This window comes from Dendronephthya gigantea, unplaced genomic scaffold (genome assembly GCF_004324835.1).
Source record: "Dendronephthya gigantea isolate DGI-Jeju-01 unplaced genomic scaffold, DenGig_1.0 000000F, whole genome shotgun sequence".
Classification (NCBI taxonomy): domain Eukaryota; kingdom Metazoa; phylum Cnidaria; class Anthozoa; order Malacalcyonacea; family Nephtheidae; genus Dendronephthya; species Dendronephthya gigantea.
Genome location: NW_021163010.1, coordinates 5,711,001 through 5,737,242, shown reverse-complemented (window position 1 = coordinate 5,737,242; position 26,242 = coordinate 5,711,001). Strand labels below are relative to the sequence as shown.

General features: G+C 36.4%; 4 protein-coding genes across 4 annotated transcripts; 3 read left to right on the top strand and 1 right to left on the bottom strand.

The window, feature by feature from the left end:
- Positions 1-2,728: 2,728 nt before the first annotated feature.
- LOC114515899 (cyclic AMP-responsive element-binding protein 1-like) lies at positions 2,729-9,346 on the top strand. The gene is made up of 5 exons (XM_028535220.1): positions 2,729-2,840; positions 3,033-3,495; positions 4,799-5,090; positions 8,224-8,399; positions 8,945-9,346. Exons 2-5 carry the CDS (start codon positions 3,146-3,148, stop codon positions 9,087-9,089), a joined length of 963 nt encoding a protein of 320 aa, XP_028391021.1. The 5' UTR covers positions 2,729-2,840; positions 3,033-3,145; the 3' UTR covers positions 9,090-9,346.
- A 296-nt stretch (positions 9,347-9,642) lies between these two features.
- Positions 9,643-12,838, top strand: LOC114515767 (UPF0538 protein C2orf76 homolog). The gene is made up of 5 exons (XM_028535063.1): positions 9,643-9,790; positions 10,530-10,580; positions 11,555-11,592; positions 11,848-11,929; positions 12,459-12,838. Exons 1-5 carry the CDS (start codon positions 9,670-9,672, stop codon positions 12,533-12,535), a joined length of 369 nt encoding a protein of 122 aa, XP_028390864.1. The 5' UTR covers positions 9,643-9,669; the 3' UTR covers positions 12,536-12,838.
- A 198-nt stretch (positions 12,839-13,036) lies between these two features.
- LOC114515756 lies at positions 13,037-14,313 on the bottom strand. Its single transcript, XM_028535051.1, has 2 exons — positions 14,044-14,313; positions 13,037-13,716 (listed from the first exon to the last, which is right to left on the bottom strand). The coding sequence occupies exons 1-2, from the start codon at positions 14,122-14,124 to the stop codon at positions 13,054-13,056; spliced, it is 744 nt and encodes a 247-aa protein (XP_028390852.1). The 5' UTR covers positions 14,125-14,313; the 3' UTR covers positions 13,037-13,053.
- Positions 14,314-14,323: 10 nt separating this feature from the next.
- On the top strand, positions 14,324-25,923 carry LOC114515747 (disintegrin and metalloproteinase domain-containing protein 19-like). The gene is made up of 19 exons (XM_028535040.1): positions 14,324-17,739; positions 18,199-18,244; positions 18,695-18,753; positions 19,056-19,136; positions 19,341-19,391; positions 19,512-19,575; positions 20,280-20,412; positions 20,713-20,829; positions 21,001-21,079; positions 21,210-21,293; positions 21,943-22,110; positions 22,418-22,498; positions 22,767-22,817; positions 22,929-22,992; positions 23,097-23,205; positions 23,751-23,861; positions 23,960-24,038; positions 24,752-24,835; positions 25,252-25,923. The coding sequence occupies exons 1-19, from the start codon at positions 17,722-17,724 to the stop codon at positions 25,357-25,359; spliced, it is 1,587 nt and encodes a 528-aa protein (XP_028390841.1). The 5' UTR covers positions 14,324-17,721; the 3' UTR covers positions 25,360-25,923.
- Positions 25,924-26,242: the final 319 nt, after the last annotated feature.

Here is a 26,242-nt window from a genome sequence, read left to right as displayed (position 1 = left end):
AATATCCGCGTAATGAAATCCGCCATCGTTTCTGTAGATCATAACATTTACAGTTCAAGTCACATGTAGCAATAGTCACACTAGCTCCAGGATTTTCCGCCATATATATATATACACCATTGTCTCCCATTCAGCCTTGTATCTTTTACTGGCGGCTGCCCCCCCCCCCCTTGCCTTTTGCCAGGAGGAGCAAGGGGGGCAAAGAGTGCCACAAACGAACATCAATTATAACACAATCGTCTGGTAAAAATCTAAGACACAGAAATTCTCTTGGAATGAGAAACACGAGTTCAACTGACGATGTTTTGCAAACATTCTTCATTATGTGCTGCTACAGGAGTGCCCTTTCACCAAAATGTGCCTCCCTTTGCCCTCGCATCGTTCCAGCGTCCCTGCACATATAAGTGTCATGCAGGCCTTAATTAGTGCTGGAATTAAACTTTGGATCTGATGGCGGATGCATATAATTATGTATCTCTGAAACTTGAAAAGTTTATTGTATTTTTGGATACAGGCATTCCCCTTATCTTGGCATCCCTTTTAAGTTTACGAAGTTTCCTAAAAAGCAGATTGGACCAAGATGGACCGGTGACGTTTCAATGGTGAAAATAGATGCTTCCAAGGATCGTACACGTTTGCCAATCATCCAGTTCCCATTCGAACAGTACGACATGCAGCAAAGTACTGTTCCTTTCGACGGGAAAAATCACGTGGGAGTCCCAGAGATGATACGTGTTTTCCAGGATTTGGCGAAGAAGACCTCGACCGCCATCATCTATTGTGATTTTGCACAGTTGAATGCCCCCAACGTGTGCATAACGCGTGACGCAGTTTGTCTGAAAAATTCTCATGAAGCATCGCAGAATTATCGTGCGATGAACGCAAGTGACCAATACATGTTCTCTGATATGAAACGTGACCAATTCATGCATCCTGGAAAATTGACACGTGAGAAATACATGGTTGCCGATTGCTTGACATCTGAGAAACCTGTGGAGAAAAGCACGTGCCTTGACGTTGTGGCCCATGACCAATGCATATGTTCGAATATCTTGACACGTGAACAACAAATGTTTCCTCAAATGATCCCCTCAGACCTGAACAACCAGCTCGTGCTTCCTTACGGAGAAGCTGCTGAGAAAAAGGTTGAAGGAATTCTCGAAGCCGGCTGCGTTGATATATCAAAATCCAAAATCTTTTGTCTGGCCACGTCTGAAACATTGTACTCAAAATTTTACACAACAAAGAAAAGAATGGAAGATCTTGTGAAATCTCTCCTCTTGCTACATCTCGTGGTTAGCAAAAAGCTTCAATCATGGAAGGACGCAGCGATTTCAAATGTTTCCAGGCTATCTTTTGGGTACGTAATCCCTGCCCAGTGTTCCGTCCCTCACTTTGATGTCACCAAACCGTTTCCAGAGAAGTCTTACTGTCACACAAATGCAGGGCAAGTGACTGGCAAGCAATTGCGTCGACAAAACCGCGTGGCAATGAGAAATAACGTGGTGAATAGTAACAGACAACGAGGAATGAAATGCGGTCGATTTCAAAATAATGTCGGACACCATGATTCATGGCATTGATGGGTCATTGGGCCTTGAAGGAAATACAAGATGAGGAAAAGATGTGCATGCAGTTATCTTCACAAGAGAACACTGGAGAAGTTTGAACATTTTTGAAAGAAGCCCAAAAGAAGAATGAACAAAAAATGACGATTTATGTTTTAAAAACTGTGCAATAAAACCCCATAAATATACTAATATGTCGTAACCGTTTCCGGTCAAACTTGACTTTCAGCCAAGCGAGTATTGATTACGTGCAGTTCTTCTTGTTCCCTGCAAAGAGCCTGAGAAATTTCCATTTCATGCAAGCTTCAGATTGTGGTTTCAGCTGCAGACTATGTAAGAAATAATTCATTTATTACATTTCATTATGGCAGGGAGTGAGCGTGTTACATCTCGGTATGAACGCAGAACACTCGCTGTAATGCACATACCTAAAGCGAAAGCAAAGACAGCTCTAAATAAAGACAGCTGCCAGCTGGGGCCACTTATTCTCATTCTTGTTTTTTTTTATCGTGTCACAACTCGAATCAAAATTAATTAAAATAATTGGTTAGTTCGGGGGTTATCAATGGGCTGTCAGGATATCGCCCACCAAAGAACAAATGTTTTATGCGCTATTATGTTCTGCCTCGATGTTTCGATTTCAATTTCAATTCGATATCAATGAATATAATTTTAGCAGGATCGGAACACCATATAGTACTCTCACATGCGCTGTGTATATGGACTATATGACCTTGCTCAATTGCAACTTGAAGGTTGTCTTTGGACCGCTTCTATTTTAATTTCATCAAATATCTACGTTATCACCGCTTTGTCTTCCTATTTTTAGACTTGACCTATGCCTTGTTTTACGCAATTACGGTAGTAACCCCGTAAAGTCGCGCCACTGTGGTCGCGCTTGGTGACTTTATAGGGAAGTGTTTCCGCTTGATTTTTTTTTAGCTGTGTCTACTTTTTGACGAATGTAAAAATAGAGTTTCATTTCTTATTTCTGTTGAAGCATTCTAATTATTGATATCGAATCACACAGAGCGTCTAAAGACTAATTTGACGTTGACGGTTCATCGACTGAACCATGTTGAAATTAGAAAGTTGCGTAAAATAATTCCGTGACGTCATGTGTCGAGGAGCCTTGCGAAACAGGATGGGCCACCCCGCATGTTTTTATTGCAGTCATTTTGCAAAGTGACGCGCCGTGTGACGCTGTTTTACGTGGAAAGAACGATCCTAAACGAATGACCCAACAACTCTGTGAAAAGAACAGAAAATAAGGTGACGTAGAACTGTGACGTAGAATGAAAATTTTACTCTCCAACTTGGTTTTCAATTCTCACAAAGTATTTGAAACGATCACAATATGGCTCAAATAAAATCTTGCCATGAATACCTTCGATCAACCCGTACATGCCAATGCAATTCGCTCGATTTTTATCCGTCAATCTTGTGTTCTTTCCTCTCGTCTAGGCAACGCGAACGGCTAGGAATATATTTGTGTGTGAAAAGAACGATTAACAATCGAGATAGTAATCGATCGAAGCCTGTATTGCTGGTAAACAACTAGGATTTGCGCCAGAAACATGGATCAAATCGAGCAAGATCATACGGCGAATGGAAACGTTTCGGATACAGAAGGCTCTCAGACGAATGTTAGCCAAGAGCAATTCACAGCCGTGCAAGATACAAGTCAAGGAAACACTAGTTTAATACAAGCAACTGTCGTACAATCCCCCCAACAGTTTTCACAAACAGCCGTATCTGTAATTCAACCTGCTCAAGCCTCAGTCATTCAAACTGCTACTTCATCAGCCCAGCAAATCCAACAACTACCACAAGCGATACAATTCCAAGGTGTCATCGATCAAGACGACGATTTAGATGAAGAAGGGAAAAAACGCCGCGATATTTTGTCGAGAAGACCTTCGTACAGGTAAAATTCTTTAAGGAGCAAGATCTAAATCTATTTTCGAGTCCAAAGTTGTTTATTATCAAGTATTTCTTTCTAAATCGTTTTGTACGATCTTTCCCATTCGGATGTTTTTGTGTGACGCATGCAATGACGCAATATGAATGCTTGTTCGCTTGATTTCAGTCATCAGTTGAAGATATTTGCGTGGCTATCGTTCTTAAGTTTTGATAAACAAGTGCTGATATCGTTTGAAGCAACTTACTTGATACATGCTTCTCAGCACGCATGGTTTACCAAAAAACAAGGCGAGAAAACGCGATGCCTGTTGCCTATCAAAGACCAAACTGTTTTCCAAGAAGGTTTGTTTGTTTACTGTGATTCCTTTTTGGAATTTTAATAACGATTTGCGCTGTAATAATTAATAAGTGTTTTTTTACAATACCTTCATATCCTGGTGTATTTGACACTGACAGTTTATTGGTAAATAAAGATTGTTTTTCCATGTGATTGCTGGCAAACAATCCAGCACTTAGAAGAACAATTTTTTTGACAGTTTGAATTCACCTCTCAACTTCATATAATGTAATTTCGGCTTCAATTTATTGCAGAAATTAATCTTTGAATAGAGTAAATTTGCTCAATTTTCAAAACTGAGGTAGAAATTTCATCTTGCTTTAGCCACCTGGCAGAAATCTCTACTGCCTCATTCTGAGGCTGTATTGTATGTAATGTAATTGTTTCTCTCAAGTGCTTTAATATTAGAACTATATTTATGTGTTGCAACATATTTTCATGCTACCTGATAACCACATGTGAAATTCAACTTGATTATCATACAGCACTGAATTCAATGTAAAAAGCACAAGGTTGGAAATGTTGCTTCTCATCATAATTTGTCTAATGTGCCACATTTTTTATTAATAAGCCAGAATATTTGGGTTCATCGGGATTTGAGGGCTAACAGTTAATAGTTACATATCAACAAGCTTGTCAATAGAATTTAGATCCTGGCATTTCGCCATTTTGTAATGTGTATGTAATATATTAGTTTAAAAAAGTCCTGATGAAGCTCTTTTCATGAAGCTGGTATGAACTTATATGACTAACTTTATTTCATGAATTAGAAAATGACTTTGTATCAAGGGTTTCAGTTGGCAGCATTCTCCTGTATGATGATGTTTTTCATTTTTTTTTTAAAACTAAATCAAATCCACAAAGAATGTTTATTTACAATCATAACATCAAAAGAAAAATCATAAGATCAATTTGAAAGTATTTATGTACTGAAAGTGTTTATTTGACTCATTTGAGGTATATTTTACAGAAAAATATATGATGATCTTTCTGATGGATCGATAAAAGTTGAGGATGAAAATGGTCATGTCATGGCAAGAGTAGCAACTATTCCTGCCAATGCGATCAATGATCAAACATCGACACAAACAGTCACAATACCCCAAGGAATCCAGATTACAACACAAGGTGGTGCTTTTTCTGGTGCATCGCTTCAAACTGTCCCAATTTCTGGACAATCTGCAACCATTGTCCAGTATCCTGCTGGTCAAAATGGTCAAGAAGGACAGTTTATTTATGCTGCTGCCCCAGGAGACGTTGAGGTGAGTAATAAGTTAAATTAACTTAAATATGCATAAGACACTGCTGTTGGTACAATACGGAAGAACCAACAAATATAGGATGAAACATGCTTGAATAATTACATCTCATCTTGTGTTTCTTATAACTCATTTCTTGAGTTTGCAAGATATCTTTGTTTGTTGGCATGTCTTATCAGATGCAGATGTGGAAAAAGTACTTCTGGGAACATTTTGTATTTGTGTTTTGCATTTTGCAAATTTTAAAATAACTCTATTAAACTAATCAACGTAACAACCCAGCCTGCTTTATGTATTATAATGAAAAGGCTTTTAAATATTTGACAGAAATTAATTTCCCAGGTTGCCAGGAAAAAAAACAAATTCCCACATTTACGCTTTTGCGAAGCTGACAACTAAACGTTTGTCAAATTTTCTGAAACATTGTCTCCGTGAAAACGACTCAAAATCCTTCGAATCAGATTTCACAGTAAGGCCAAAATGATTTTCACTGAATGACTTTCACAGTGTTTTTAGTGTAGATTAATATGGATATGTCAATTTGTCAAAGGCAACCACAAATCTGAGTTGACTGTCTGGATCGTATCCCCTTATAGCTTCCGGTCAGGGTCTCGAGATTGTTTACTTTTTGATGCAAGCTGTAGCCTGTACATTAATGTACTGTCTAAGCCCCACAAGAATGTTGTGAAAAATATATGTTAGGAATCGTATAAACATAGTACCCTATCTTTAAGATGAAACTTAAGTTGAACGTTCTCTTTATTCTCGAACATCAATATTTCAGAGATTTCTCGTGTGTTTCGATATTTTTCAACGCGTTGACTAAGTAAAACTAAAGGTACATTTAACCTTCCTCGAAGCTCCGGCAAACTGGACAATTTTCTCCCCGGGAACTCGGAACAATTCTTTAATGTACTAAAAACCAATTTTTAAAGATTACCATGCGAATCAAATTTTTGTTTCCTGAGCATTGCTTCTAAAAACATATATCCGCTGTTATAGAAATTTTGGAAATGTTTCCGCGCAAAAAAAGTTCCCCATAAATAGATACAGAACTTGAAAGAAGAATTTGTGATTGCACTTCAACGTCATTATTTCAGATTGTATGTCTGGTCTATATTGTATTGTATGTCTGGTCACAGTATAGTTTTGTGGTGTAAATTGCACTATTATTTACTTTTGAAAAGAATTAACGAAAAAAGGTTTGGCGAGCCTGGAGATCCACCCAAAGGCACTTAAGTATTGAATGAAGGATTGGCTTCCTTTTATGCCATGATGATATGTTTTGTTTTATCCCTATTAAAGTAGCGTCATTACCAAATATCAAACTACCAAAAAGTTTATAAAAACAACCCAGCTGACGATTATTATTTATAAAGCCAATTGAAAAGAAATTAAATTAAAGAATAAATTTATGTTTAAATTTACTTTTTATCACAACGTCTTAATAAGAAAGTATCAAAGTTAACTCGTGTAAAAATTTGAACATTTTGTCCATTGAGTCGAGAAACTCGTAGATTTAAGTAAATTCATCGCAAAATGCAGTCCACAAATCACAATTAAATCACGTTTTCATTTCAAGAACAAATTAAAAATGCTCATTAGGCATTAATATATTTTTGCATATCTGTGACCCCGCGTCTTTCATCATGGATTCGAAAAAAATCTTCGCATACGTATATACCGATTACCGTCTCACAAAATGATGTTCTGCAGACTACAATATATTGAAACAGGCAATTTTATTAAGTGCATATTCAAAACCATCTCTCAGTCTAGAATTCTTCTCATAGATGAAGTGCGTGCCAAGCCTTCGTTTTTCTCTAAAGACATGTTTTCAGAATGTCTGTGTTATTATAAATAATTAAGAGCATTTGTCTATAGAGGTGCGTCATAAAAAATCAACAAGAAAACATTAGAATTTGCTCGAAGCCTCGAACAGCATGTATAACTGACTTTCGAGAAGTGGCTTGGCGTTTTTAACCGCGTATTTTGTACGATAAACTATAATTTCGCATCTTCTAAGACTGAAGTCGCGGTTTTTAATAATAAGAATAATAAATTAATGCTCCTTTTCATTATGCTGTTGAAATGAATTTTAATATATTGTTTATAAACATGTAAAACCTGATATTTTTGTTGTTATACGTGTGTGAAGTATAGAAGTCATGGCATGCAGTATCAACTATAAGGCTAAATAAAAATAAAAAGCAATGTCCCGCAGTGATCATTGCAAGATAAATCCTGCGTAGCCAGTCTGACACTTCAGTTCCGCTATATGCTAATATTTAACGTCCATTGTCTGTTCAACGATCAATTTATGAAGAAATGAATAACGATAACTTAAAAATTTGCACAGCAGGACCAAGTCGTCAGACTGACCACGTCACTACTCACTAATTGCTGAAAATAAAATATAGTATTTGGCTACGCGTCTTGTAAGAAGTTGAGCTGAATTTGTGAAATAAGAAGAGACCGGAATTACTGCAGCTAATTGCTGCTTCGTGTTAATGTGCCTTGGACCTTATATATTCTAACATGGTGTGACCACAAGCTATTAATATGTGCTCTTACCAAATATTGCTGTAAATAAATACTTTCAGATTCTCGAGGGTTCGGCCCAGGCTTTATTCACACGACGCATTCGGAATTTTCGTGTAACGATATGCAGAAATTTCAAAAGATTGGAAAATATTCTGAATATTTGGCACAAAACAGCTTTTAATGACAGGATGTATTTTGCAAAGCATTGATATATAAGATAACTATGTTCTGGAGTCATTTCGCTGATACATAATCTCATCCCTGGCATATTTACTATTATTTACTACACAATCAACGTAATATAATAGGCAACACTTCTGAAACTACGTCAGCAACGTGTTTTATAGCACGTTTGCTACCTATATACAGATAATCTGTTCACAGTATGTGATCTACGCTTTTTCTCGAGTCTGGGTGATACTTCGAGTTGCAATGATGGTAATATTTATGCATTGTATACGTATACATAATTTGTATTGCTTGTTATTGTATCCTTTCTTTGCTGGAAAAAAAACGGAGGTTTCAAGTTCCAAACAATAGGAGTGACGCTGTAATTTTATATTAATTGTATTTGCTTGCTTCTACTTTGCAGGGTGTCAATAATGGTGCAACAGTCTATGCCATCCCGGCGAGCCAAGGGTACGCCGTACGTGGACAGTTATCTCCCGCTAATGCTGTTGTACTCAGTACTGGATCGGCTCTACAGTCACCGTCTATTGGCGGCGAGGATGCTACTAGAAAACGCGAAATGAGACTCCTTAAGAATAGGTTAGTTGAAGTTGTTTAAATTACGAATTCATCCCGTGACAGATATCGCAGTCTTCAGAATGACGTTCCTAATAAACAAAGGGATCTCCAAACGTTTTCTCACTTCATCCAAAATACCTTCATCTAAAATGACTGTGTTGATGACTAACATTTTGTAGCGGAACTATAAAAGGAAATTTCGATACGGGGGGGGGAGGGATAGAAGAGTGTCAATTCGTCTTGTAAGGATACCTTTCATTTCAGAGACGACATATTTCTTATTATTTACGTTACCAGAGGAAAAAGTACGATATTAGATTTTTTCATGCGTTTGTTTTGTAGCAGCTTTAGATAGTTGCTGATAAAATTGTAGCAATATTGTTTTGTCAAAGCCAGTGGTCAAAGCCATAAGGACTTTTTCGTCGTGCAAATTTCTTATATGGGCAACTAATTTTATTAACTTGACATGCAATTTACTGACGTAAAAACCCGTGGTATAGAACTTGGGATCTGTCCAGTTCAGTACACTGAATATATGCGTCATGTCTTCTGCTTACATGATATAGGGAGGCAGCGAAAGAGTGTCGAAGGAAGAAAAAGGAATACGTGAAGTGTTTGGAGAACAGAGTCGCTGTGTTGGAGAACCAAAATAAAACATTGATTGAGGAACTGAAGGCTTTAAAGGATCTTTATTGTCATAAAGCAGATTGATTTTATTAGATTCCAGAGTACATGTAACGCTAACAAACGAAAAAGTATATTCTTGTAAATAGTGAAATGTAATTTATAAAGACAATTCTTAGCTCAAGTGCATGCCCTATGAATAAGTCATTCACCCCTATTCGCCAGATAAGAATGTTTTTTCATGTCGATAATTTTTAACCATACAATTTACAAATCTTATACAGAGAGTGAATAGTGTACTGAATGAATGGTTCTTTTAAATATAGTGTAGAGAATAAAAAATATTGTGGATGTCTGTTAATTTTGTTACGGTAACTTGAACCAGTTCAGTGGAAGTGGAAGGTCGACCGGTATTCCTCTTCAATGAATGATGATGGCCTTGTAAAGTTTTTAAGAGATTTTAATGCCAAAGTCCGATTCAGCTTGAGGACGGATCAAAGACGACGTGAAAACGGCGAATAACTGGGGCGATGCCGTCTATTTATGGGCGTGACAGTTAAGGGGGGGGGGGGCGCCAGTCAGCTGCACTGTTGTGTTGTGTAACTTGTGTTGTAATCGAAGGGAAAATATGGTTTTGCAAGTGGAAACGCAGAATTGTTGACCAGTGATGGCGACTGTCACAGTTAGGTTGGTCCGTTCCTTTGAGTATAGAAATATGAAGGCAATTGTCCTGCGGGACGTCGATTTGGATATATCCATTGAAGAGTTCAAAGTTTTAATCACTGCAGGTGTGGTAAAATACTTTTTGAGATACAATTGTCCAAGATATGAATATACCAGTTCATAGGTGTACATGGATTTTCCCTGGCCCTGGCATCTGTGGCTGACTGCTCAGCAACACTATTTTTAAAGAACAGGGCAGTTAAATGCACTAAAATTGATTGTCTATAACAGATTTTTAACATAATGCACTATTGGCATGGCATTCTATAATTGTACCATTCACATTCAAGGAAAAGGATTTAGACCTCTCCCCCCCCCCTACAATCAGTACAGTTTTCTAATTAGGGTTCACAAACATTTTGCAGGGCAGCCTTGTTGGGGCGGAGTGCAGCACACTATATAGTGCATTAGATGGTAGATACCATATAGTATATGGCATGCGTTGGTTGGGTCTACTTTGAAAATTGTACTGCATACCTTGGGCGCACTGAGACTATGTACCTAATTTCATCTTGAGTGCAGAATTGCCCGAGTCTACAGTCTGTATGTGAGATTGATTTCCTAACTAAAGCAAGCTTTATCTATAGTTCAGTTTTCTATAGTTCATTGATAGCCATCCTGCATTGAATGGCAAAAATATGAAGCCTTGTACAAGGAATATAAACGTGTTGTATTATAGAAGGCCACCTCTATTTTAATCCTAACAACTAATAGAGAAATATGCTTTATATAAGTGACTATATATTTTTTAATTTCATTGTATTGCACTTCTACGGTAATTTAACTTCTGTTCTTTTCTCGTAGAGATCAAGAAAAGCTCAATTTTGCCACCACCGTTTAAAACATTTGCCTATGGTACGTAATGTTGTTTATCACAGTTAATATTAGACTTTGACTGATCAAAATGTCTTTCTGCCAATTACATCTTAAACCTTACTGTTTCCAATTTGCAACTTAGGATTGATCATGTTGAATAGAATGCATATCTATTTCACATTCTTTCCTCTCAAATGCCTTGCAATATCTATGTATAGACGAAAAAAATAGTTTTTTATTTTAAACACTGTATGCAAACACTACACTCTCTACACATGCTTGGTCATGATGCTTTATTACCTACACTTTTGTTAAAAAGGTACAACATCAAAGTCAAGTGAATTTACCAAATATTCAACACATAATAGATTATTTCTGAATATTAAAGGCATTCATGCCAGTGGCATAGCCAGCATGATAATTGGGCAGGCCTTATTTATATATTAGTGATAGATAGATTACTTTCTTTTCAAATCAAAATCAAACCAAAGATCTAGAGTCTTAGAATTTGAACTGTTTAGGTGCATTCAGGGGTGCTGGAAGCATTTTAGGGCAGTTAGGGCAGAGTTTTAGGAAAGGGCACATTCATTTTATCATAGCAAATGCACAAATGCGTCATGATTAATTGATGAATGTATTCAGATTATAGACACTATACAGATTATATACCCCAGGCACACTAGATGCAGATTATATACACCAGGCACACTCTACAGGCTATATACACCAGGCACGCTATACAGGCTATATACCCCAGGCACACTATAGAGATAATATACACCACGCACACTATACAGGCTGTATACACCAGGCACACTATACAGATAATATACACCATGCACACTATACAGGCTGTATACAATATCATACTGTATACAGCATTTACATACCGGCAGGCATACATAATATACTATGCATGCATTAGCCTGTGTAGTCTATAGTATCAACAGCCTGAATAGAAAAACTGGGTGATTCAGGAGATTGCCATCAGACACTTATTTTAATTAATATAGATACACTGAAAATAGAGTACAAAGCACATGGGTCAAAGGTATTTATCTAACCCGCGAGTCAATTCAATTTTTAAATTCTGGGTCAACCTTCTTTCTGGATATTTGAAAGCATATACCACAAGCTCAAGGTTGTCTTTCAGAACTTTAAGCGCGCAAAGGATGGTGGGCTTTTTACTTTTTTCTATAAATCCCCGAACTGAAAAAATGGCCTTTAAATTTGCAGCGAGTATGCTTTTTTGACATACTGGATATCCAGTTTTTACAATAAGTCATGGCCGTGTTCTTCATTGCAGACCAGTGATCCTTTAATAAATACTACAGATGATGATAAGCTAATGCTGAATCCAGAAAAATCACTAAGAAAAAACGGCATTGGTAAGCGTCGACTATACAATAGCTATATAGCTATATACTTAAAGTCTTAATTCTGAAATTCAGCGTTTGTCAAAATAAATTGCTGCAGGGCAATTTTAAATTCGGTACTTAAAACGATGCGATTATATTTATTCAAATACAAAGAATATTATAAAACTCGAGTCTATCAATGCAATTATCTTTAATTCAAATGTTAATATTGGGCGCTAATTGCAAATTATGACGTATGAAAAAGCAGCCATAATATTGGATTACTACGAATTCCTAAAACTTTGAAAATCATTAGCGAAACAAATTCGCCTCAGAACTACAATCTCAGCTAGTTAATAACTATATTCTTTACGGTACAGATTTCTCTGTGCAATGTATTTTATCAGTATAATGCCTCGTACCATGTACTTATGACGGAAGACTTTCAATGGATGGAACTGGACGAAGATATAGATCGTTTTACAAGAATGACATAAAAATAATTATCGAAACGTCATTTTATCGGTTTGATTCTAATTTAGACTAAATTGTTTCGCAGAGCACGAAACAGAAATTTCATACTTTAAGAAAGAAGATTACCTGAAGTATAAAGCCAACAAGGAAATCAAGTGGTGACCAAATCATTCGGTATAGTTGTAAATTATTGTACTCACTTTAGACATGAATTCATTTTAGACATTTTGAACAAACATGTCTGACTATACAATACGAAATATGTAGCTGTAACATAGTTTCAGTGCAGGTGTGCAGCAATTTTTTATTCTAATTGTTGCTGTCCGCGAAAAATTAAATCTTTTATGCAGTCCTGAATGCTGCTATCCAATGACCAAAGCCTGCGGACTTATATAAAGATATATGAAAATTGCTGTTTGTTAAAGCATCCAAGAGAAAAGAGTTCTCGCTATTAAAAATCATAGAATCCAACGAGGTTACCTCTGATAAATTTCTGACAAAATTCGAAAGTGATACTGATAAAATAGTGCTTTTATCAAAAGAAACATGGTCTTCCAAATATTTATTATCGGTAGAAACATACAAAACAAAAAGGTACTTAGTATATATCAGTTATCACAATTTACAACGTTTATTTATAGAACTAAGCAGTCTGTATAGTAGAAACTAGAAAGTGGTATTTACAAATATCCACCAAACCACCAGTTTGTAGTAGAAAGAGGACCAGCACTGCAACGAAATTTACTGTTGATGACTCCTTGGACATAATGGCCAAAATTGTTCTCACTTGAGGTGGAACCTTGTTGAGGACGTAACTGGCAGCCGTCTGTCCAATTACTGTCGATGTGAGGATGATATCGACTGTTTTCCTGCCACCATCTTGAAGTACATTGAGCGCATTGATGACCACGGATATTTACATATTCAACCTTCTTGCAGATGCCATAGCCCTGAAATGTCATGATGTCAAAATCCGCAAACTTCGCTCTGACATAATCGGTGTAGTCGACTTTGTGGGTGGGAAAACTGCAGGTTGCTCGCCAGTGAGTAGATTGAGACTTCAGATGAGTCATTTGGGAGAGGCTCATACGGTAGAGATTCCAATTAGGCGAGTTCTCGTTCACAGGAGCGTCTTCAAGTAATGATTTCGTGGCGAATTGTTGCAAGTGTCTGTTCTTCAAGGTGTAAGATAACACCAAAGTCCAGGCTGAGCCAACTTCCGAAGTCATGTCGCAATAAACTGCTATAAAGTCGCGACGCTTGAAGTCATATATGGTGTAATACCCATTGGATTTTATACTTCTCTTTAGGTAGTCCAGACAGCTTCGAGGAGTGATTTCTAACTATAAGTGAAAATGTCACATTGAATGATTAAAAAACATCTTTAAAAACGACTTACCTAATGGAATATACCATCATACTATTTTTGAAAAAAATTATGCAAATGCAGCCAGCATGCATGGATATAGAGTTCTGTTGACCTATATAGACTTGTATGGAGTTTTCAGCTTAGCCCACATGCTCAGTACCTTTTGCGTTACGTTAATTTCGCATTACCAGCACATGACCATGCAGTTAACAAACCCTGCCTCTAGTGCTAAATATGAGTAATACATTGCTCAGAAAATTAATATATGAGATAACGGATCTGCATAAAGTATACATCCAACCTTTGTGGTTACTGCTTTCGACTCCACTTTGATGCCAAGAAGAAAAAGGCCGAAAAATAGAAACACCATTGTTGAAATCATTTTCCACCCGTCGCTAACTTCATTACAATGTGTTAAACTGCACGACAAGCGTTATCTGGTTTAATATAATAAGTATCCATGCAAGAGTGTGGGTGGAACTGGCAGCCTGTCCTCGCACCACTCTATAATCGAGGGAGGGGGGAGTAGGTGGTGAGTTTTGTAGTATCAGCAGACAAGCCATGAGCCATCGCAGTGTTCAACGTCACTGTACCTCGTGCTAATAAATCAAGTGTATAGTGTAAACGGAGCTTAAATGGCATTCTACTTATAAAAGCCTAAAATTTTGAAAACCCCTCTTTTGTCTATAGGTTATATTTGTCTGGGGTATAAAATTCTTCTGAGCGGTCCACTGGGCACTGACAACAATTTGTAACTGACACTATGTCTAGGGTGGGCCGTGGTAGGGTATGCTCTCACTTGGAAGGAAGCGGACGTGCGTGAATGAATGAAATCTCGACATACATGCAGCACAAGTGTTGTGCTTAATATTGCCATGTGCGATTTCCCCCTACTTTATGCAAATTAATGGCTCCATGGTTTTATCAGTTGAGTTAATTTGAGTTACGAGTTTGTTATATACTTCAATTTCGCATTGGCATAGCTGAGCAAACACAATTTAATGTTTCGGGTTGCCGGTTCAGATATATTTAATTAACGAAACATTTTGGATTGATATACCTACGCCACACAATGTATAAAAACATATAAAGCGACATTTCTAAGTGGCAATGTATGCTATATAAATATAAATTATAACAAATTCAACGTGGAAACGATGTTTTTTTAATGCTTGTTTCAACATTACACTCTGATTTTCTGTCTTTTGTATTTGTTTGTCGTGCTCTTTCGAATGCAAGTTGGACTCATCGGAATTACGTCAAAACGTCGCATTTCATCGACGACAAGATTAAGCTCGGCTGTTTTTTTTCGAAAGATGTTCTTATTTTCATGCAATATAACATTCCTCTCGCGACCTCGATAATCCCTGATATTACAAATATGCTTACTCCTAGCATAGTTTATTGCGTTTCATTCCACCTTTTACAGTAACTATCTCAATATACATATGACCACAAAAAGCTCGATTAATTCAGCTGCAAACAACTATAACTACGCGTAAACAGCATATTATAATATTGACCCGTCGTTTTGCGCGGCTTGTCTAAAGTGTGTTGTGCCAAGTATAAATGAAGTATTGACGTGTTATCTCAGCATATGCATTAGGAACATTTCCGGACATGCTATATTTCCCCTAGCATATAATTGTATTTTGCCCTCAAAAAAAGGCTCTTTGACTTTGTAGCTTTGCACCTATTCAAAGTCAAAAACTTCGCTGAATTAGCCTGTATGGGACTTTATGTATGGCTTGAAAGCATTTAGAGATTGAAACTGCACTGACAGTTATTTGTCAAAACGTCAAGAATTTTTTCCGTATTCAGACTGTTGCTGATCCCAATCAATATAATAGATGTTTGTCCTGTATATATATTGTCTAGGACAAACGGCGAATCCGGCATGAGTTGTATCGATGAAAAACTATATAGCTATAGGTAACATTACTAACCTAGCTTATATATTTTTAGAAAACGTGTTTTCCTGTCCCACGTGTTTAATTTTCAGCAATATATGCGAAAAATAACGTCAACAATTAAATTTATCTGTGTTAAGCTTTAGATGTAGCTATAACTATAAGGGCATGGTGATGCATATTGCAGTGGCCATGCATGTATCGCTATATACTTATAATTTTCGCCAAAACGAGGAATCGCAGCCAAATATTAATCGAGCACTCTATACTTGTTTTTTCCAAGACCAGACTTGTTTCCTCTTTGACTAGTTTCCTCTTTGACTTTGGATAGTATTTTATCTAATGAATTCTATTATATTAGGAAGCAACAAGCACATATACTTGAAACGTCAACAACTAACTCGGTCTATCCGCATTTAGCTTCAGCTAGAGTCCCGGATCTACAGTAAAGTAGTGAATATTGGCCTCGTATTGCAGCTTTTCGCTGAAGTGAAGAACCTCTGCCAAGTATTGTTGATTGTTATTCTTGCATATTTTTAATGGCATATTTTTTTCAAACAGTATTTCCCCCCTTTGAACGTGCTTAACTGAATACCGTCATTTGCAATTGAATTATTTTGAGAAAGGGTACCTATGATTTATAAATGGATGCACCCATATATTTTAATGATAATAATTTAGCACTAGCTAAATGTGAGTATATACTGAATAACCATTATTAACTGATATTTCTACCCAAGTAACTGTGCATGAAACGAATGGAAACATCTACTTTCATAGTTTCAAGCATGCTGAGATATTATCAACCGTATTCAAAAAACCCTCTCTCACTTGCACTCATTCAGGGTGACATAGAAATAGTGTAATCATTTATCAATAAGGTATAGTCCTTTCTTAATCAATGGTAAAATTTACTTGCTCAACAGTTTTTTTACTGATAGCTTTATGATAAACTACTATGTTTCAACCATGCTTTAATTGGCATACGACGTTTTAAATCTAGTCTCAATCGTACTCAACATCAACATGTTTTTTCCTCGAAAGTCTGTTTCATTGCTACCATAACAATTTAATTGAATATCCGGATTGCAGCTTTTCGCTGAAGTGAAGAACCTCTGCCAAGTATTGTTGATTGTTATTCTTGCATATTTTTTTATGGCATATTTTTTTTAAACAGTATTTCCCCCCTTTGAACGTGCTTAACTGAATACCGTCATTTGCAATTGAATTATTTTGAGAAAGGGTACCTATGATTTATAAATGGATGCACCCATATATTTTATGATAATAATTTAGCACTAGCTAAATGTGAGTGTATACTGAATAACCTTTATTAACTGATATTTCTACCCAAGTAACTGTGCATGAAACGAATGGAAACATCTACTTTTATAGTTTCAAGCATGCTGAGATATTATCATCCGTATTCAAAAAACCCTCTCTCACTTGCACTCATTCCGGGTGACATAGAAATAGTGTTATCATTTATCAATAAGGTATAGTCCTTTCTTAATCAATGGTAAAATTTACTTGCTCAACAGTTTTTTTTACTGATAGCTTTATGATAAACTACTATGTTTCAACCATGCTTTAATTGGCATGCGACGTTTCAAATCTAGTCTCAATCGTACTCAACATCAACATGTTTTTTCCTCGAAAGTCTGTTTCATTGCTACCATAACAATTTAATTGAATATCCGGCCGCCGCATCAGGCTTCAGAGCTTCAGCTTAAGCCGCACGTGCACTTGTTCCTTGTTGGCGCTTGGTTCAGTCGTGTGTCTTATCACGACGCAGCCTGCACGAGACAACTGTATACCACTGCCTCTACCATGCATTCGCTGACCTATTGTGCTCCTGATTGGTTAATCCGATAGATTTACGTCATTTAATTGGTTAATGGGAATAATGACGTCTCAAAAGGAACCGCGGCTGTAGTTATACGGCAGCGCATGCCTGCATGCATGGAAATGGTTGGTCGCGTCTTCGGTAATAAAAGCAGGAGAGCTATGCAAGATTTATCATTCAGTCGGTGACATTTGGTACAAGGAATATCTCGAGAAATATTTCAATGGATTCAAAATTCCAGGTATATCATTTATATGCTTTCTTCAATTCTCACTTGCCGGGGCATGTTATTTTTGCTGTTTAACGCTCCGAAATTATGGTGAATTGTTTTATCACGTATATATACATCGACTTTTTATAGCGCCATATGAACGTGCAAGTCTATACGTTCACAACTAGTGCTAGACAGTCAATCGTTACCCGTTCATTAGAGATGGCAAATCTAATTACTCAAGTGCAGGCTAACTCGAGCATGCAATGATTTGATGTACGTTTTTAACGTTAAGATAAGCATAAAAAGTAGTATGTCGGGTGAAGCCGTTTTGATAGCCGTTTTAATCGATACAGTCCACGTATCAAATTGCTCATGCTCTTGCGATGACTTTGATCCGTGAATTCAATTCTTATGCAATGAAACAAAAATAATTTTGATTTATTACCTTGCCTAATTTCCTAATCATGGCTGCTTTCTCTTGTATAGATATTGGTGATTTTATCTCTCTCCTTAGTTTCGCCTTCATACCAAAGTAGGAAAATATCAATGCCATGTAAATCCACTGAATGAAGCACTGTATCTATCACAAACAAACGGCCTGAATTATACATGCATATAAGAAAATTCCGGGAACCCAACTGAAAAATTGCCACATCACGCGAACGCTATATATATAGAAAAACTTTTATGGGATCTTTTAAAGGGAGCTATAGGGCATGAGTTTTTATTGAAATTCATTAATTTGAATTTGGACATTGGGTATAGTTTGTATATCCAGATTATATCCTTTTTTTGTTCAAATTTTTGTCTATATTTAAATTTAATACAATTTTATGTACTATATCTATACAATTTTACATATATGGCGTGCAAATCTAGACAAGAGTTGCAATATTGTAGTCATATAGCATCCTATTCCCATGCAAGCGACGATCAGTCCATTGGGAGATAAACTATAATTTCAACATGTTTTTGACAACAGATCCATCTTGTGGCAGTGGAGCACAATGTACGGACGGACCTTGCTGTAGCAATTGTAAGGTTAGTAGAAAAACTGCATTCTTTTCCGCCGATCAAGTGGTATTCATGCAATAGCTAATTTTATGTATACTGACTTTAGTGCAGATTATTTTGTATATACTGGAAGTGATTATGATATTCTGTACTTTAGTTAGTAAAGTCAGTATATTTTGGGTGTATTGTACCTAAATCGGTGTTTGAGCCTGGGAATTCCATATAACAACATTAATCTAACGATTCATTTGTTAGCTGAGTGTGTACTATTTTGTAACTGCATGCATGGTGAATAACGCTGCCAAATAACTATAACTTTTTAAATCTAGTTTGTTGCTAGAGGAACAGTATGCCGTGCGGCTTTGAACTCGTGTGATGTTCCCGAGTATTGCAATGGTAGAAGCAGTTCGGTATGTGCATGCATGCAATATTAAATTTACTATTTATGAAACTTGAATAAAGTGTTACTACGTTGGTTGCACATGCATCTCAGGACTCAGATATCTCCAATTCAAGCATATAGAGTATTATATATAATTCATGCATGAATTTCCAAGCATACAATATTAGTCCAATATGATTTTTGCTTGATTTTGAACTGAATCGTGTTTTAGTGCCCTGATAATCTGGTAACTGCAAATGGTATACCCTGCAAAAATGGTCAGGTGAGACAGGAACTGAACGTGTTAATTTTTTAATATATTTGCTATTATTCCGATACAACACAGCAGTCTACAGACGTTAGCCATTTTTAACTGGTATGTTTGTCCATCGTAATTATATAGGGATATTGTTATGCAGGAGAATGCAGAACGCACAATGAACAATGCAATAATTTGTGGATTGGTGGTATGTATTTGGATGACTAAGATAGCAGACCTTTTTCGCACTTATTCTGGTGCGATTCGTTTTCTGGAAATTTCAAGTGGATCTGGATATACCTATATTTCGAATAGTTAACATGCATCCTTGAACCACACAGCTAGTTCAATGAGAAAGATTAGTCCTTCAAACTAGAACATAACTCATAACGTAACATAACTGATGACTCGCTTATAAGACCGGTAAAATTTGGTGTGGTATAATAGACCCTTTCGATAATTACGTCACAACATTACCGTTTTAAATTTAGAACTAGCTTAAATGAGATGGATTTCAAGTTTTACTTTCACAAGCTATGTGGAAAGAAGCAAAACATCCTTCTTCTTAAACACATGCATAAAAATTTTTTTCATTTTGACAAACAAGTCATATTCCCATAACACAAGAACGAGGCTGCCGGTCGTGGCCTGGGTGCCTCGTTTTAGTGTTACGACTTATTTCCGCATTTATTGATCAAAATTTAATATTCTTTTTCATGCATGTGTTGAAGAAGGATGTTTTGTATCTTTCCACATAGCTCTCATCGGATAGATCCAAAACAACATAGGAAACCTTGCTATACTGACATAGTTTGCTTTTGACTACAGGGCAGTGACTAAGCCATCCATTGCTTTGGTAAACTAAATAATTTGACTATTTTGACTCTTTTTCATCCCTGTTTAAATTTCTAGGTGCTTTTAAAGCTAACGATGCTTGTTATAAGGTGTACAATCAGCGTGGTGATCGACATGGGTACTGTCAGAATCGCAATATTTTCATCGGTGGCAAAAGATATTACCTGTACTATAACGCTTGTTCAATAAAGTAAGTAGTTTTGTAGTTATTGTTATGTAGAATTCACTTTGATTTACATGAAATAAAAAATGTAGCATAACAGGGCATAGTTCAATTCATAATATTTTAAATCGATTATATATTCTTCAATCTTCAATAGTTCAATAGTCAGAGTTTATAAACAAGCCGGTTAATTAAATTTGAATTACCGTATTATATTAAAACTGGGTATATTAAAACATGTTTAACTTGATTGCCGAGAACCTGTAAAGCTCGGAACGAGTTTCCCAAGCGATCTTGCCATGTCTTGTAATCTTTTGGTTTCTGAAGGGATGCCCAATGTGGTAAATTGTGGTGTGCTGGCACGGGAAACATATCACCAAAGGATTTTGGCTTCAGTAATCAGTGGACTGATGCTACCTTAAATAGTAGAAGAATCAGATGTCGGTGAGTTATTTATTATAAGTCATGGCTTTAAAAACTCAACCTTATCAGGTTTAAGACCATGTTCATATTATTTTGTGTTCTGCTGAAGAGGTTACTGGGAACTGCTTTGGTGAGCACCATATAGGGAGTAAGCCCAAATACAAAATCAGCTAAGTAATTTAATCTGTTAAGGTCCGCACAAATATACCAGGCTGGCAGTAAACCAGAATTAGGAACTGTCTTAGATGGGACGAAGTGCGGTGACAAAAAGGTATGCCATTTAAGATGCAATACGTCTATATTAACTATTAAAATATAGTGCTCGTGGAATCGGTCATATCACTCATATTTGCATCGGATCGTGAGTTACCGTACATGAAATGTGAAGTTTTTCTGTGTAGGTTTGTCGAAACAATAAGTGCGTGTCGCTTGCAGTAGCTTATGGTGGACAACGAACTTGTGCAAATAACTGTAATGGCAATGGAGTAAGTTTTGATTATCATGTCATTCAGCAAGGCTTTTAGTATTATATAAGGAATCCTAATTTACAAGCAGACAATTCCAAGACACACTCCGACAATGTAGAAGACACACTCCGATAAACAAAGGCAGCTCGAAACTTAATGTAATTAATATTCATTAAATGATGACATTTCGACGCTACCAAACTAAATTATTCACAAACTTGACAGAATGTTATTTCTAAGTTGGAAAGCCGAAGAGGTGGGGCAAAAATGGCCACATAGACCCAAGGAAAAATTTTTAACTGTTAAAGAAAGGAGATACAACAATATAGTAAATTCGGTTGATATAAAGTGATCGTTTTTTACCCCTATAACAATATTACATACATGAATTAAAATTTGACCATCAGAGAAAGTTCATTAACGGAGCGAGGCTGCAGCAAAACATTAATTTTCACGCCGTCGGCTTCCTATATGTTGGCTTTATCGTTTCATCTCCGACGTTGATTTGCAATAAATTCAACGTTATGAGTGCATACTATAGTAAAGATAGCACAGTCTGGAAAGATATGAGCTTTTTCATGATTGTATGAATCGGTGAAAATTATTTGTTTGTTCCCATTTGAGTTTTTCCTCACCGCCTTTTCTTATCAGAACAGTTATTTTGTAGGTGTGTAATGAGAATGGCAACTGTCATTGTAACCCTGGATGGAAGTGTCCTGATTGTTCAAAAGCGTACAATGGTGCGGGTGGAAGCAGTGATAGTGGTCTGGATTGTAATCCTACTGCACCAGTTCTATGCCAATGCGCAGAGGGCGCTTGCTGCAAGAATTGCCAGGTGAAAAATATAGATGGCCCTACATGCAGTTATTCAACTAATTATTAGTTTTTGTATTACTTCCTTGACTGTTCCCCATAGAAAAATCATTTTCAATATTTCATAGCCTATATATATATATAACACGAAAAGTTTGAAAATTCTACATGCTATAGCTTTTGCTGAACATGCATGCAATGATCGCAAGCATATCGAATATTTATCATTGACAATTCTAAGCCAAAAGTGCTATATAGGACTTTATAGGATTTTTTAACAGGCGCCTATAAAAAGTTGCATATAGATTTAAAAACCTTTCAAATTGCAGATTGTCCGCAAGGGAACCGTTTGTCGTAGCGCAGCAAACTCATGCGATGTTCCAGAGCATTGTGATGGTACTAATAGTAAGGTGAGTGAGAGCTTTTGATACTGCGGATGCTGTTTATTGCAACAATAGGAATTTCGCTGCACAGGCATCATCGGAGTCGGAGATTATTATGATACACGGTGAATGCATGTCTTTATTCGCCAGATGTAAAAATTTCATATTTCTAGCAGAAAACCTTTTCCCCTGCCAACATTTGGTATCGTAACCCAAATTTAAATTTGTATAGCTACCGTAATAATGCCTACCAGACATTTATTATGGTAAATCTTCTTTCTTTGCGGTATTTCAGTGCCCTGCTGATCTAAAGACGGTGAATGGTTTATCTTGTAAAAATGGAAAGGTGCTTAGCCACATGTGTATATGCTTCTGGACCTGGTTGATTTCATCTGCTTAACCATATAGTCGCCCAATGCAATGTTAATACTTATACGGACTTTTCTACCGTATATAGGGATATTGTTACAAAGGGGAATGCACAACGCATGATGAGCAATGTAACTATTTGTGGTTTGGCGGTATGTATCTACTGATTATAGTAAAGGTTCTAATAGTGAAAATTTCAGTCTTGTCGTTCTCTTCTCATACCATATATGTCTAATGTTGATTTGCGTTCGAAAAGGTGCTTTCAAAGCGAATGACGTTTGTTACCAAAGATTTAATCTGCGGGGTGACATTCATGGCTACTGCAAAAGACATTCAGCTACACGTTACCAGGCTTGCACACCAAGGTACGCATGCATGGGATCTCTATTTAGCTTGAAATACAGTATTATTTTAGAGGTTTTTTTTAAAGAACGAGTCAAAAGAAAACTGCAGCCTTTTCATAGACAAATTTGATACATGCATGCATGACCAAAGTTTGCCTATATACGATGATTCTGTTCCTGTTAGAATGCATTCTAATCATGGAAAAGATAAAACTGCAGCCAACTAGGTAATTGTCCCTCTAGTTCAGTTAAAAGTTTCCACCAAATCATTGGACAATCGCCCGGCGTCCCTATAGTTACTCATGCATCCTATATACAAATATAAATGTCTGGATTGATTCTGTTAAGTCGTTAATTTGTACACCCACAAATGACTTTTATTACCAATACGCTTTACAAATATAGATAACAATGTTTAAAACAAGTCACTCAAATTTTAACAATAGGTGATTTCCAAAGTTGGGGTTCTTTTGGGACACCATATCATAAAAATTCTCATTCACGCATGCATTTACTTTTTTGGCACGCCTTATACTATAGTATCTCTTTTTGTTTTTAACATTCAGAAATGTTCAATGTGGCAAATTATGGTGTGTTGGTAAAGGCGAAATAGAGGCGATAAACTTTGGCTATGGTAATAGATGGAGTCGTGGTACTTTGAATGGTCACACTTGTCGGTAAGTTTTTATCTTTTTCAAATAAGCTAAACGTTTTAAATTCGCCTACACGGTCTTTCTCAAAATTCACACTTATTCTTGTTGATCGATATTCTAAGCTCTGTGGTGATCAATATGGCCTCTGGTAAGCCGGCTTTGGGTACTGTCTTGGATGGGACAAAATGTGGAAGCGGCAAGGTTAGTATATGACTTATGCACAAGTATATATGATTTAGAATGATTAGAGGATTGTTTTACGCATTGGTATACTAATTAGAATGAAAATGTTGAATTATAGTTAATTTAAATGAAGGAGTACTAAGAATTATTCAATAATTAAAAAATTATTGAATGAAGTTGAACACGATATGAAGATTTATCATTTAAAGCCGATTTTTAATCAACATCGATAAACAACCATATCTATAGGCCAGGTGATCTCGCGCTCATATTTCAGCCAATCAGCGCTCAGAAAGTTTGTAAAAATAGAAATCCATTCTGCAGTGTTTAATCGATTATATCTTTTGTTATTCTTGATGGAACCATTCGAAATTTTGTGTTCATGTTTAGTTATAAGAGCTATAGCTCTGATATAAATTTGAAACCGAAATAAAGTATATTTCACGAGATATTAAGTTGTTTTAACGAAGAAATGGATTTTTATATGACAACTAGTCCTAGTCCTCTCCCGCCATATCAGATTACCTGGCCTATGTAGGCGGTAAATTAATAATATATAATAATATCAATTATCTATATTAGTAATTATCGTATCCTTTCTCTTCGTATGTACGAAGTTAGTGTGATAAATTATATGTGAATAAATCGTCGAATATATATGACAAGATCCATGATTCACTAGAGACTACTATATTCACTTTGCAACAAATGTTCTCGTTTTGTTTCGTTAGGTTTGTCAGGACAACAAATGTGTGTCACTTTTGGCGGCTTATGGCGGGCAGCCGAAATGTGCGAATAACTGTAACGGACATGGGGTAAGTTGTTTGTTGTCTACTCATATACGAGTCATCCCAAATTATCAACATTTTCACACCCCGAAAAACTGGTCTAGAAATAATACTGCATACGCTTTTTAAATTGGGGTCAATGACAGATGTCAAAGTGACTGATAGGGAAATAAAATGAAAAAAATAATTGATTTTATAAACTTTTTGAGGGTAAGCATTCCAGGAGGTCCCAGAATTAATCGAAAATTTTACTCTCTAAGATTAGTAAAACTCTAAACTGTAAATTTCCCCCTCTCATTGAATTTGGACAAATCTGAGAATTGATACTGAGAAACCACCAATGAACTGACAAAAAATTGCCTAATACCTATTCCGAGGTAAAAAAACAACGTTGTAGATCTAGTCAGTTTTTTACATTATACAACATTCATTTTACTGAACAGGTTTGTAATGAAAATGGCAACTGTCATTGCAATAAAGGTTGGAAGTGTCCTGATTGTTCAAAGGCGTACAACGGGCCAGGAGGAAGCCGTGATAGTGGTAGTTGTTAGCATGCATGCAACTTTATCTACGCTTTTTTGATGGTTGAATTTTCGATTTATATCTAACATTCAAATTCTATTTCGTATATGTGATCTGCCCTATATATATGTCTAGTATAAACGCATGCATATTATCGCAGTGGCGGATCAAGGTATAGGCTGAGACTTTATTTCAAATTAAACTATTTTAATTTTTTTTTGAAATAAAAATCCACTAACGTGATTGCAAGTTAGAGCTGTAGTAATCTATTCAGCCTTACCCTAGATCCGTTACTGATTAAGCCAGGTTCTCATGACATGAGAACGGAGCCCTATGCGTTGTGATGTCATACAAATAAACGAAAAAAGTATACATTAATGTATTTTGCGTCATTTTCTAAAGCATGTTCGACCTCCCCTGTGGAGATTATAGAAAATATCAATTGTTATGTTTCAATTGTTAATTAACAAGAACATGATAGAAATTGAAATAGACTTGCATGCTTATTTCCTTTAAGTGTATGTGAAATAGCGATCTCATGTGCATGCCTATGCCTGTTTCCCACCTACCAGAAACGTGCCCCAAGTTTTTTTTCTGGAAGATTTCGGCAGCATGTCATTTTGTAGTTCACGTCTACAGCGTGTCCGAAAGAAAGACAGCATTGGATTTACCAATAACAATTTTATTGTTGAATACCTTGAGTGTATGTTTGGCATCCATAGGCTTTTTTATGTTCATTTTTTTAATGTGCTTTCAAATTCCGCACTGAAAAGATTCCCTACGGGGCATTCAAATTTTGAAAATTGTGAACACTGTTGTATAGTCGTCTTTATTTCAAACATTTCAAACAACAAAAAAAGCCATTTTCCGGCGAATATATGACCATGGTCGTATATTTGCCATTTTCCGGCG